Source organism: Meleagris gallopavo, chromosome 17, assembly GCF_905368555.1.
Source record: "Meleagris gallopavo chromosome 17, MGAL_WU_HG_1.1, whole genome shotgun sequence".
Lineage (NCBI taxonomy): Eukaryota > Metazoa > Chordata > Aves > Galliformes > Phasianidae > Meleagris > Meleagris gallopavo.
Window position 1 is genome coordinate 55,936 of NC_139420.1, and position 12,375 is coordinate 68,310.

Consider the following 12,375-nt stretch of genomic DNA (forward strand, 5'->3'; position numbering starts at 1 on the left):
ACTTGGAGCATTCTGGCCTTCATTAGAAAGGTAGATACCACATCTCTTTGCCATTGCTATCACACCGTACAGCAAGCAAGAGACAACATAATAGTTAGAATTGTGCCAACATAGTCTGCAGTTACTGATTTTAGAACTTCCCAGGCTGGATGGGGTTTTGAGCAACCTGGTCTAGTGGGAGGTGCTCCTGTCTATAGCTGCAGGTTGGAACTAGATGATCTTAAAGGTTCCCTTCAACCAAACTATTCTATGATTCTACGATTAATTCTATACTTGTTGACATTTAAAGACTATTTGCCCCATTCAAGTAGAATATGATATGAAAGGTGTAGCTCACTGCTGTTGCTGCTGAATTAATGCATTTCATTGGAGAAAGCATAGAAGACTAACAGTATCATCTCCTCTGGCACAGGACTGTGCTTATGATTTTCCAGACCAATGAATGAAGCTACATAAGCATGTGACTGCCTCCTGCAGCATTATCTCTGCACGTGACAAAGTGTGCTGATGTGTCCAGTGAAGAGACCGCTAATCCCTTGTAAGTCACTTGCTGAGCCCTCCATATTATGTGCTTTGGCACAAGTTTCCCTTTTTCCTGCCTTGCATCCTTAGTTTTCAGTTTAAGATACCTGATGTGGCAGATTATTACTAATAACCAGACCCATCCCCAGGATACGAAGACTAGAGCCACACAATAGTTACTGCAGATTTACGTTTATAGTTGGACTTTTATAATAATTAAGATTAGCACAAGATTCATAACCATAAATTATACATTGTTATCTAAGTACATAAAATGTTAATGATACAGGTATTTGAAGAGCGACACAAAGTAGTAATACAACCTCACAGGCATTCTCAAAAGAAAGAGGCAGGTGGTAGACACCACTGATGCTACTGCAGCACAGCAGAACTGAATCTCTGAAACTTGTCGATTCAGATAGAGCTGACTGCCCATCAGACAAGGTCGGAACATAGTGTAGCAGGAAACCAATGCCAGAACCAACTAAAGGTGCAAATAAAAAGACAGGATCACGTCCCTACTGCCTCATTATTTTAGTAATATATCCACCTTCCTAGTTCTGATACTGTGCTCTTGCACCTCAACAACTTTGGCAGGCCATATGCACTCCCACATTCACTTGCCACACACAGATGAAGCTTCCTTTAGTACCATTAAATGTCAACAAGTAACATGGTCTCGCTCTTGATAAACAAAAAGGATCTGGGAAGTATTTGCTCTCTGGCATGAGAAGATTTATTTGCTTTGAGTTTCAGATCTATTCCAGAAAATACAGAACAGACTCAAACAGCATCGAACCCCAACAGCACTATTGTCCAGAAAAGGAAACTTTCCCATTATTCCTCTAAACATTCAGAGCACAAGTATTAGAAAGCCCTTTTTTTTTTTTTCCCCCACACGTAGGACTGCAAACAAAATGGAGTAGTCAGATGAATTCATTAAGGAGATGCTTCACTGAATTGTTAACAACCCTGCTACTTCAGCAGCTTCAGCTAAAGTTTTTCAACAACTTGGTACCAGGCAATTTCCCAGCTACCTTTAATAGGCTTCGCAAAAGAAAGAAAAATATGCTCTCTTCTCCCTGGCCTCAAGCAGTTATTGCTATATGAGTTAGTGAAGCAGTGCCTTAACTTCAGACGAGAGTCTCACAATGTCATTAACAAAAGCTGCCTTTCAGAGGTTGAAATGTAATCGGACAGTAATCAATAAATAACAGTAACAGGCATCCTGTTGAAGTCTCCTCATTGAGCAGGGCAGCTAGTGTGTTAAGACAACAGAAGGTCATCTTTGCCTTTAGGAGCATCATATGCTCCTTTGAGAAGTTAAAAAGGGACGGGAAGAAAGAAGAAACAGTGAAGGTCTGTCAGAGAGCTAGTTACATATTGAAACCATAAACAGGTGGCTGGGTGAATCCTGGTGCTGTGTATCCATATGGAAAGTTTGTCTGGGGAGGTACTGCACTGGGGCCCGCTGTTAACATCAACTGCTGGCCTGGAAAAGCATGAGAAAAAAAAAAAAAAAAGAGTTAGTTTATGTACCTAAGCTTTCCTAATACTAGCTGTACTATGGGACAAGATTATGACGCTTTAGCTAAAAATCGGCCACAGTGCAAGCACACATTAGCAAATTACACTATTACTCAACATGCAGCAGAGTGGGCGTTTAGGTCATCTGCTCTTGCTACCCTAAAACTAAAAGCAAGACAGGACTCAGATGAAAGAGGAATATCAACTGCTTTTGAGCGTACAATAATGATGGCTTGTTTTGAAGAGACCATATTAAAAGCCAAACTGATATATTTAAACACCATGCATGGTCAGAATTGAATAGTAAAGCAATTCAAGCAATTAGTTCAGTCTGTTAGGTCTCAATCCAGAGAGTGCTGCAAAAGGTCTGAACACACCTCAACAGATTTGTCTTCGTAACTAAGAGCACGCATGCTTCATGCATAAGTTAGATTTAAAGTTAATGTTTATATCAGACAGCGAACCATTCACATCCTTCCCTTACCAGCCACTTCTAGACGCTTGTTAGCAGAACGCCTCTTCAGAAGGGCTTCTAAAATAGCAGCACACTTGAGGACAGCTACATTTTTTTTTGGCTGCTTTTGTCTCAAAATGAATGAAATAGAAAGCCAGTCTGCCTTTCAGCTTGGAAGAGCAGAAAGCAGACACATTCCTCTTGGACTGAACAGTAGGAGGAATTAGCATGCTTTATAAGTTTTTTCTGGAGTTGGGCACACCTTGGTATCCCCTCTCCTGTTACTATGCTAAAAGCCTATTCCTAAGCTAGTGTTGTGAGCCATGTAAGAGAAGTAGGTCTTTAGCTGTACTTTAATGCCCCTTCAACTGGCACACCTTTTCTAGCAGAGACAACCACTTTGCTAGCTTCTGGCAAGCTTACTTTGGAGGTAAGTCACTTAAGATACCTCCACAAAGAGACCAGAGTGACAAAAGGTTCTCAATTAAAACCAAGTATTTCACATACCAAATACTATTGGAGTAGGTTCAGTTACTTGTTCCTCTTCTTTTCTTAGGCTTTCAGAAGCATCAAGATTATCCACCTACATTAAAGTGAACAGGAGATGTATGAAGGACTTGTCTAGGAACTGTACCATCACATGAGCGTTTTCATGTCTGGTACCTTAGCTATCAAGGAATCCTTTTGTTACTAATCTAGTTTGGAGACTGTGGCTGGGAACACACAAACATGCAGACTGATTCTGCACATTTGTAAGCTTGCCTTCCCAGTTTGCTTTAAGTTTACTGCAATTGCTGTCACGGGTAGTGGAGAAAAAACACCATTACCTTTAAAAGTGCATGGTTTTTCATAGTGCTCTTCTATTCACTGTTAACTCAGTGACCCAGAAAACAAGCCAACAGATTGTAGTTCCAAGGATCATCTCAAACGGGCCTAATTTACAGTTATCTATTAACCTGCAAGCCCTCCCCATTTCAAAAAAAGAGCACCTAGATATGTACAAATATTCCAGATCCATTAAGATCTTATCTACAACTAGAAATCTGTGTTAGAGAGTACTGGTATAACTGCATTAATATTTACATAGACTCCTCTTGGAGGAAACTAGAGCCATGTGTTCTAGTAGTATCAGCTTCTATATAGAACCCAGAGTTGTGAGAAACAAAGCTGTTCATGACAAAGTCCTTTACCAAAGTGTTACAGTAGCGCAGGAAACCGGAACACAGCTTTAAACTGAAAAAAGAATTAAAGGGTGGGGAGAAAAGGCAACAGTACCTTCCTTCATTCAGGTTTAAAAAGTTACATATTCATAGGCAAACCACTGAGAATGAATGCTGTAAAGCCACAAAATCATACAAATTCATTCCCAGATGCAGGCAGTACTAAGACCCTGAAAAATATTTCAGTTAGCTCAGTGCTTTTTTTTTTTTTCCTCCAAGCTGCTCCTCAGCCTCCTTTCCCACTAAAAGAATCACATCCAGTTTGACAAGTGCTGCAAAAGGGATTTCTAATATACTTCAAGGAGGTTACCTAGTTCTTAACAGTTCCCTGAATTTTTGAAGCTTGCTCCTCAAAAACTTCAGCAGCCATAGGTCTTTAACTCGTTCAACTTTGTCTTAGTTTCAGCTGGGATAGAATTGATTTTTTCCAGAGTGTCTGGTATGATGCTCTGTTTTGGTTCTAGGAGAAAAATAGTTTTCAACACTGATGTTTACAGTTGACTGCTATGCAGTGCTGTTTAGAGCCAAGGCCACTTTCAGTGAAAGGCCCAAGGAGCTTGGAGGGAACATGATTAGGACAGCTGACTTTAACCAGCCAAAGGGATATTCCATACCATATAACATCAAGAGTTTTGAAGGGGATGGTAGTTCATCTGGCATTCTTCTGCTGCTCAAGGGGATAGCAGGGCATTAGCCAGGGGGTGGTGAGCAATTTCTTGAGCATCACTTAATATATACCTACACACACACACACACACACCCCTATATATATTATATATACACACACATATACATACACACCTATATATATATATATATATACACACACACACATATATACACATATATATGCACACACACATATATACACATATATATGCACACACACATATATACATATATATATGCACACACACATATATACATATATATATGCACACACACATATATACATATATATATGCACACACACATATATACATATATATATATACACACACACATATATACATATATATATATATGCACACATATATATATATATATGCACACACACATATATACATATATATATATATGCACACACACATATATACATATATATATATATATATGCATACACACACACACACGTATTCACACATATAGTCGTAACTATTTTCCTTCTCCCTATCTTAATAAATAGTTTTAACTCACTAATTCTTCTTTGTTGTTGGTTTGGAGTTGCTGTTTTTTATTTATTTATTTATTTAAACACTTTTCTCCTTCATCCCAGTGGGAGTGGGGAGAGTGAGCAAATGACTGTGTAGTGCTCAGCCATCTGCAGGGTTAAATCACAAACTTACAGCTGTCAACCTAACAATTTTTTAGAATGACATTAAATATTAGCATTATGAGTACTATCCCTATTAATATGGGCCAAAGTAATTAAGAGCTACCATTTTCAAATAAGGTATATTGTTGTACTTATGACCACTAATTCCCACTCTCCTGAATTAGTCTTTACTCTTTACAGCCCCAAAAGCACTAAGGAGCTTGGAGCAGAAGGTCAGTTACTCCCTCTGCTGGAAAAAGACTGCAAGCATGCTGAACACAGACACCTTGAAGAAGGGACAAAAGCAGCAGCTCCTCAGCAGAGGCTAAACATCTTTCTGATTTGCTGCCTGAAAGTGAAGTTTTTGAAGAAGTTTCCAAATGAATGCTATTATACTGTGTGTGCCTAGTTCCTTCTGGGGCACAGGCTTTCACATCTTTCTCTTACGCATTAAACCAAAGGTAAGTTCCAGAAGACATAAATACTCCACTGATAAACTAACAATTTCTTCTGGGCTTTTAAAGTTAGACACATGACAAAATTTTAGACATACCACACTCAAAACCCAATCTCTAGTACTATGACTGTAGTTAATTCAGACTAAATTAGTTTCAATGTAAACCATTTTCACCACGTACATTTTCCTTCTGGCAAGTTATCCAGTGTTTAGTAAGTAACTGCTTGTAAATCCAACCAGCAATTTAAAACCCACGATCTTAACCTAAGCCTTATTTGGAAGAATACACTTCTGTGGCAAGTTTTCCTTCAGTGGAATATGAGGAGTTCAAGATCTATGCAAAACTTTTACTGATGTTTTAGATTGCTAGTCAAGCTCACAGTGCCTGGAAAGCTACAAACTCTAGTAATATATTTTAACAAGTAATTTGCACTCAGAACACATCATGTTATGTGCTAACTGCTTTCATTTTAAGAACATCATCCTCTCTGCCACAAGGTATTTGTGATATAATAATCAGGAGTCCCAACAGTCAAGTCTTCAATCACTTGCTTCCATTTCCCGTGAAAAAAAGAGCATAGACTGGTTGGATTTTCAAGTTACTCGTGAACAGTCATCCTTGTAGCATTAGAAAGTGAATAGAAAATGAGTTAGAGCTAAATGACACTGCTCTTCTGGCAGAAGCTACAGCTAGATTCTTGTAAGAGAATCCTAGGATATTGAGAGAAGCAAATGAACACAAAGTTTGAAATCAGAGTGTCACCTTATAGAACAGCCCATCAACCTGCAAGAAAATTCAGAGGGGAATTCTTAACATGACTGATTAGAGGCAATCTGAAGCACTAACTTCTACATTACTGACTTCAAAAAATTCTTAATTCTGATTATCTAAGCAACCGTAGAGCCTTTTAAGGAAGAATTTTAGTTTAATATGCTAGAGCTATTTGAGACAAGCATTTCAAGACAGCACATGATCAGAATCTCTCCTCTCTCAGTTCAAGACTAACTACTGATATTGTACAGATTATGCTCCTGAAATTCTGTTTTCAATGAAAATTCACTTTCAGCAGTCTACTGGTATGGCTGGTGTACTGTTAGTCACACAGAAGCTATGCTTTCTGTAACAAGAAAACTGAGTACTTTCACAGCTACATCAAGCAAAAAGTGATACTAGTTCTCTCTAGCAAATTCATAGTTTAATCAACTACGGAGATGCCCTAAAAAGCATACCATTGCTTATGTCCCCTGTTGAAAGCAGACGTTAACTACATCTCTTTCAAGTCCCAAGCTGCCTATTAAAAAATTAAGCTATTTAGCCTGAAGTGACTGAACTCAGAAATTCCCAGAGGATTTAGTGTGAGGAATAATAACACTCCAAGTACATGCAGAGAGCTTTACTCAGTTTGCATAAAACTAATCGTACAGCGAACTAAAAGTTTCAATTTCTTAGCCTATGCAATACTCACTTTGGTGAGGTACTCTCTCATCACTTGGACGAAATAAGGCATTGCGAAGTCCATGATATTATGCCTCCATGCCAACTCGAGGACTACATCTGGGTGCAGCAAGTCGTAACATGTGAAAAGGCAGGCTGCAAAACACTCCTGCTTGCCTTCTTCCAGGAACCACTGAAGCAGCTTTTCTGCTAGTTCTACATCTTTGGACTCTGCAGCATACTGCATAGCATCCTGCAGAAAAGGACAGCAGTTAAGCTTGACCCTTGCCTGTTAGTTTCTTTCTCTCCACCTTACGTACATGCCACTACTAGCTAGATAAGTGGAGTATTACGCAAAACATGAAGTTAGTCTTTCATATCAACGTACATGTTGTGTAGGAGGTAGAGTCATAACATATGTGCTCATTTAAGTCCTCTTATTTTGAGTGAAAACTGTACAGATGCAATTGGTATATACTGAGCGATCTGAGTACAGGATAGCATTATCAAACTAGATTTAAGATATAAATTTGAAATTGCAAGCTATTCTACTCCAAGATTCTTTCCTTAAATTCCAAGCGAAGGGCTAAGATTTATTAGAACAAACTAAAGATATGAAAAGAATTCATTCAGTTTCCAGAAGATCTATGCTTCACAGATCAGACTTGACAGTTAGGAGGAAAGGTTACCTTAACTCACCTTATACAGATGGTCTTTCTTGCATAGCTCCACGCTCTGCTTCCAGCGGTTGTTACCCTTATACAAGTATGCTGCAATACGCCTAAACTCAATGAGCTCATGCTTTTCCAGACGCTGAGCCAAAGCTATGTTATCAAAGTTGTCATAGGCATCAATGGAAGCTCTCAAACCCTGTTTGAGAGAGAACTGTTACCCATGCTTCCAGATGGTAGTAGATGAGCACTACAGAAGTGAGCTATGCTTGGATGCTTCTCAAGTGCTTAAGTTTTTCCAGGTGGATGTCGATGCTATGGCTGGCTATGGCTTGTTTGCCATTCACATTTCAGGCTTTTGTCTTGAAGGTTGTCTTTAATATAATATATTAGATATATGAACATATCTGCTTCATTTTCAGGTTATCATATTGTGACTCAAGCCCCAATGCATGCCCCCAGAGGTTCTGATTCTACAACCCCATTACTGTTGCACTGCAGAAGATCCCTTCTGCTCAAGGGAAACATGCTTTGTCAGCTTGGAAACAATCAAACTGTCTTCATCTTGTTGAAGAACAAGATGTACGCCTCAGAAGTACTAGTATCTTTTGTGAGGCTTACCTGGTAGTCCTCCTCCTGTGTTAAAAGGTTGTTTAGAGCTTCATTAACTCCTTTATTATTGTGGTTCTGCACTGAACGCAAATAAGGCTTTACTAGAAGCAGCTGATTAACCTGGAATTGAGATATTTTTAATACAAGATTAAACCAGGAGTATTGAGCGTCACAACAAATTCCCATTCATTATTACAAAAGTTTATGCCTACTTTCAGGATCCTTCAGAACTGCCAGCATGTCGTTTTGTGTCGCCAGAAATAAAATTAAGTGGCCTCTTAAGCCAGTTATGCTAACTCTCCTAGTGCTTCCCATATCAAACTAGGATTGGGCTGCTTCTCAGTCCTTTATGCTGGAGGTAAAACCACCTGACAGATACCAGCTCTTTCTTCCCCAGACAGAGGCTGGACTTCCTGTTTATTCAGTATCTTCAAACTAACCTTCGAGAAAAAATTGACTGTCCTGGTGTGATCCAGTCGTGGAGATAATACAAGCAGAAGATCATTGATCAGCAGAGGTTTGTAGTCTAAGTAGAATTGCAAGGCTTTGTAATACAGCTCCACATTCGCCACCTATGTGGTTACACACTAGTTAGTATTTCAAATGCAAGTAAATTTAAGCTGCTTAGTTTGGGTCACTTAACTCAGCATAAAGTTTATCTGATTCTTAAAGGAGTAAGTTTCCTTCTACAAGCCAGAAGCTTTACACTTGCATTCAGAATTCTTGTTCAATTTTATGAGTGCTCCTTGTGTCATCTGCTTCCAGATGGTGAAGTCACAACCTACCAGGAGTAGTCCAAACCAACACAATCTCATCTACTGTTAAGAGAACCTGGTATCAGCATCCTAGTAGACTTAGAGGTAGCGTGACATGTGTTGAACTCTTCAGTTTTGGTTGTTTTTTTTTTTTTTTTTTTTTTTTTTTTTTTTTTTTACACACACACACACACACAGTTTTGGTTTTCTTTTTGTTTGTTTTTTGCCTTAAAACCTGTAAAACCAGTAAGAATAGGTATGAATAGGTATGTAATCTGGAATCTTATCTAAACTATTCATCATCCCACTATTCTCCACTACATTCATAGGACTGGCCAGCCCAGTTCTCCCACTGAAACAGCTGGAAACATTTGCAAAGGTCTCTCAAGAACTGTTACATCCTCAGACAAAGACAGTGGTCAATTTCAAAGAAACTAAGGAGTTTATACCTCCTGCCTGTGATCTATGATCCTGAACATACCCTGAAAACATTGTTCTACCTGATGCTACTCAACAGGATGTGAGGCACAACAGAAAACAAAGGATATGAGCTTCCATTAACATGTCTTTATAAAAAATTTATAAGTTCTGTTTTAACTACATGTTTTTTAAAGAAAACATGGAAGAAGTAGCTTAAGCAAGTCTTTCTAGATGGGGATTCTGTTGTGCATTTTTGCCACAGTTCTGAAATAATCTTTCAGCACCTTAATTCAGTTAACTAGTCATACCGGACTGTCCCAGCTGAAAACAAAACACGTACCTTGGCAATTATATCTTTAAACTGTCCTTCCTTCCAGGCATCAGTAGGATGATTCATCATAGTAATTATTGCATTGTCATACTCCTCGTATTTGTCATAGAGGAATACAAGTTCTGCCCAGAGATGAGCCTGTTCTGCAGCTCTGAGCACCTGATAAAAGAAGATAATAGTCAATGCGGTTTACTGACATCTTCCTTTCTTCACTTGCATTCACTGACATCTTCCTAACTTTGCTTGCAATGTAGTTGCTGAATACCTTTGGAATATTAACTCTAGACCAGAAGAGCTCCAGATGTTCCCTCATTTTCTGGGGCTTAAATTTGGAGTATAAGATGGCGAGTTCAGTAAACATTCCCATGTGAGCACGCTCTAGGCCCAAGGCAGCTTCCAGAAGGGCAATCAGTTCTTCGAAGTAGCCACGATCCTGGATATTAAGAAAATAATTGTTAATTGCAGATTTATGGCCAGCTACCACTAAAAGCTTAATTCAATCAGCTCTCCTTCCCAAATGAGTTTTTTTAAGACACTACTCCAGTGAGGCAATGAAATTGCAAAAGGTGGGAATCTGAAAACTACCATCCTTATATCATTTACTATTAAAAAAATTAAATGCAACTATTGCAAAATGGAAAAAATGTATTCAATTCACTTCTTCAGTCATTAAAGATCAGTCTCACAGGGTGTCAAGTTTTAGCTGTGACTGTTTTATTAGCAGATATAAGCAAGCCCTATAAATTTTCTAGGGCATAAACAGTGATCTAACCTGATAGTAACTAATCAGCTCTTCAAGTTCATCAGCATGGATGACTATGTGCAAGCCACATATCTGTGCCAAGCGGAATTCTCTTCCATCCACACAGGCAAAGCATACCTGCAATGAGAGGTAACAAATGGTGAGTTCACAGCAGAATCTGCAATGCTTACATCAATTCCTCATATCAAAGAACAAAGTTGATTAACAAAGCTTTACCAAACTCAAGGTTTACTCCATTTCCAAGCAGGTATTACTATAATGATTGTTCTATCATTGAAATCTGTGCCATTCACATTTCACACTATTATAAAAATCCAGTTTTCTAATTTTGGGGAGGTGACAGCTGATAGATACAGACATGCACTGCAGCCAGAAATGGTTAGCAAGTCACTATCAGAGATCATTGTAGATGAACATGAATCAACTGTTCTTTAATTCCCACATTACTGACAGAGCAAAGGAGTCCAGTTATGCTCAAAAGCAATACCAGAACACATTCTATAAACAGAAAACACAAGTTTAAAATTACCTCCTTCCAAGTCCTTGTGCTGTTGGCTTTGCGGCCACTGTCCACTGCTGCCTGATACTCTCCAAGGTGCACCAAGGTAGATGCCAAGCGAGCAAAGTTAGATACATTGTTATAAAGTAGTTTTGCTGCTTCATACATATCCTCTTCATAACAACGATCACCAACCTGGATTAGAAGTCCGAAGTAAGCAGGGGTAACAGCAAGAATCAAGTCAGCTAAGCAGCAAGTCAGACATGCGAAGAGTGATCAAGGCATACCTGCTGTATATGGGCATTATTAGGGCCGCTAATAAATTCCTCCAGTTCTGAGAGACGATTAGTTTTTGCAAAGGCAAAAATAAGTTCTGTCTCTACATAAGACTCTCTAGCCTTCTTCCTGGCCATCTGCAAGAACTTGACTAGGTCCTCCCAGTTATCTTGAAGAAAGAAGAAACGTTTAATGCTCTCTATTTAGTTGTTCTGTATTGCTTCCCTTGCCCACGTTAGGAACAGTTTCTACTAGAATACTCTGTGATACTGATACTAAACCATTCACACTTGAGATAAGATATTCCCCACTAAACAATGGGCCACCTTCACACAGCCAAATTCTGCCATACAGCTAAATCAATACACTGTACTTGGCTGTAATTAGGCCATAACTGTCTAAATTATCACTACACAAAGGTCTCTCTTTGATGTAGCAACACAGACAACCTTTTTGACAGGAATCTCACTAATCCATAGATTAGCTGATCCAGTTTACTCTGAAACATAATTTCCAAATCTCAAGAATCCTTACCGCTTAAGGTAGATGAAATAACCCAATTCATATCTGAGCATCCTTAAGTTTGAGGATGATTTGGCTTACCATTTCTATTAGCTGCTTGAACAACTTCCATGTAGGCAGATGGATCATCTGCCTTTATATAGGAGTCAATGGCTTCTTTTACCAAGTTTTTCTGCAGCTGCGCTCTGGCTAGCTGGCTCCATACTGCTGGCTCATTACATCTCTCTGCAAATTCATAAGCACGGTCTAAATTCCCAATGTGCTCAATCAGCACCTGTTTGAAGTCGAAGTTGCAAGTTATAATAAAAATTTTTAAAAAAAGCCTTAAATTGTCCTTCTTCAAGCATACAGGTTGTTTTAAGCAAGCAATGCAAAACTAACTGCCTTTAGAAGAAGTTATTTCTATCCAGTAAAGTAGAGGCAGCAAGAATAAAACTCCTGCTGCTATCATTTCTCTTCTGCCTTGAAATCAGTATGCTTTCCTGAAGATAACACCTGATACTATTCAATTCTCCTACCCCCTTCAAGTGTAAGGTTCTGAGGAAGCCACTCAGAATCAAACACAGCACACATGCAAGTAGCACAATACACAAACA

General features: G+C 38.9%; 1 protein-coding gene across 5 annotated transcripts in view; it reads right to left on the reverse strand.

Annotated features, from left to right (window-relative positions):
* Positions 1–698: 698 nt before the first annotated feature.
* Positions 699–12,375, reverse strand: part of LOC100542338 (clathrin heavy chain 1) — a 41,132-nt gene continuing 29,455 nt past the window's right edge. The window contains exons 21-34 of one of the 5 annotated variants that reach the window (XM_010719946.4): positions 11,861–12,053; positions 11,269–11,426; positions 11,012–11,176; positions 10,492–10,599; positions 9,985–10,152; positions 9,729–9,878; positions 8,654–8,785; positions 8,223–8,333; positions 7,630–7,800; positions 6,962–7,183; positions 6,259–6,279; positions 3,011–3,086; positions 2,534–2,581; positions 699–2,014 (exon numbers count right to left, since the gene is read on the reverse strand). In XM_010719946.4, coding sequence (XP_010718248.1) covers positions 1,899–2,014; positions 2,534–2,581; positions 3,011–3,086; positions 6,259–6,279; positions 6,962–7,183; positions 7,630–7,800; positions 8,223–8,333; positions 8,654–8,785; positions 9,729–9,878; positions 9,985–10,152; positions 10,492–10,599; positions 11,012–11,176; positions 11,269–11,426; positions 11,861–12,053 — 1,839 coding nt within the window. In that variant the 3' untranslated portion in view covers positions 699–1,898. The remainder of the gene's footprint in view (positions 2,015–2,533; positions 2,582–3,010; positions 3,087–6,258; positions 6,280–6,961; positions 7,184–7,629; positions 7,801–8,222; positions 8,334–8,653; positions 8,786–9,728; positions 9,879–9,984; positions 10,153–10,491; positions 10,600–11,011; positions 11,177–11,268; positions 11,427–11,860; positions 12,054–12,375) is intronic. The other 4 variants (XM_010719947.4, XM_010719948.4, XM_085238627.1 and 1 more) reach the window with 4 other exon arrangements.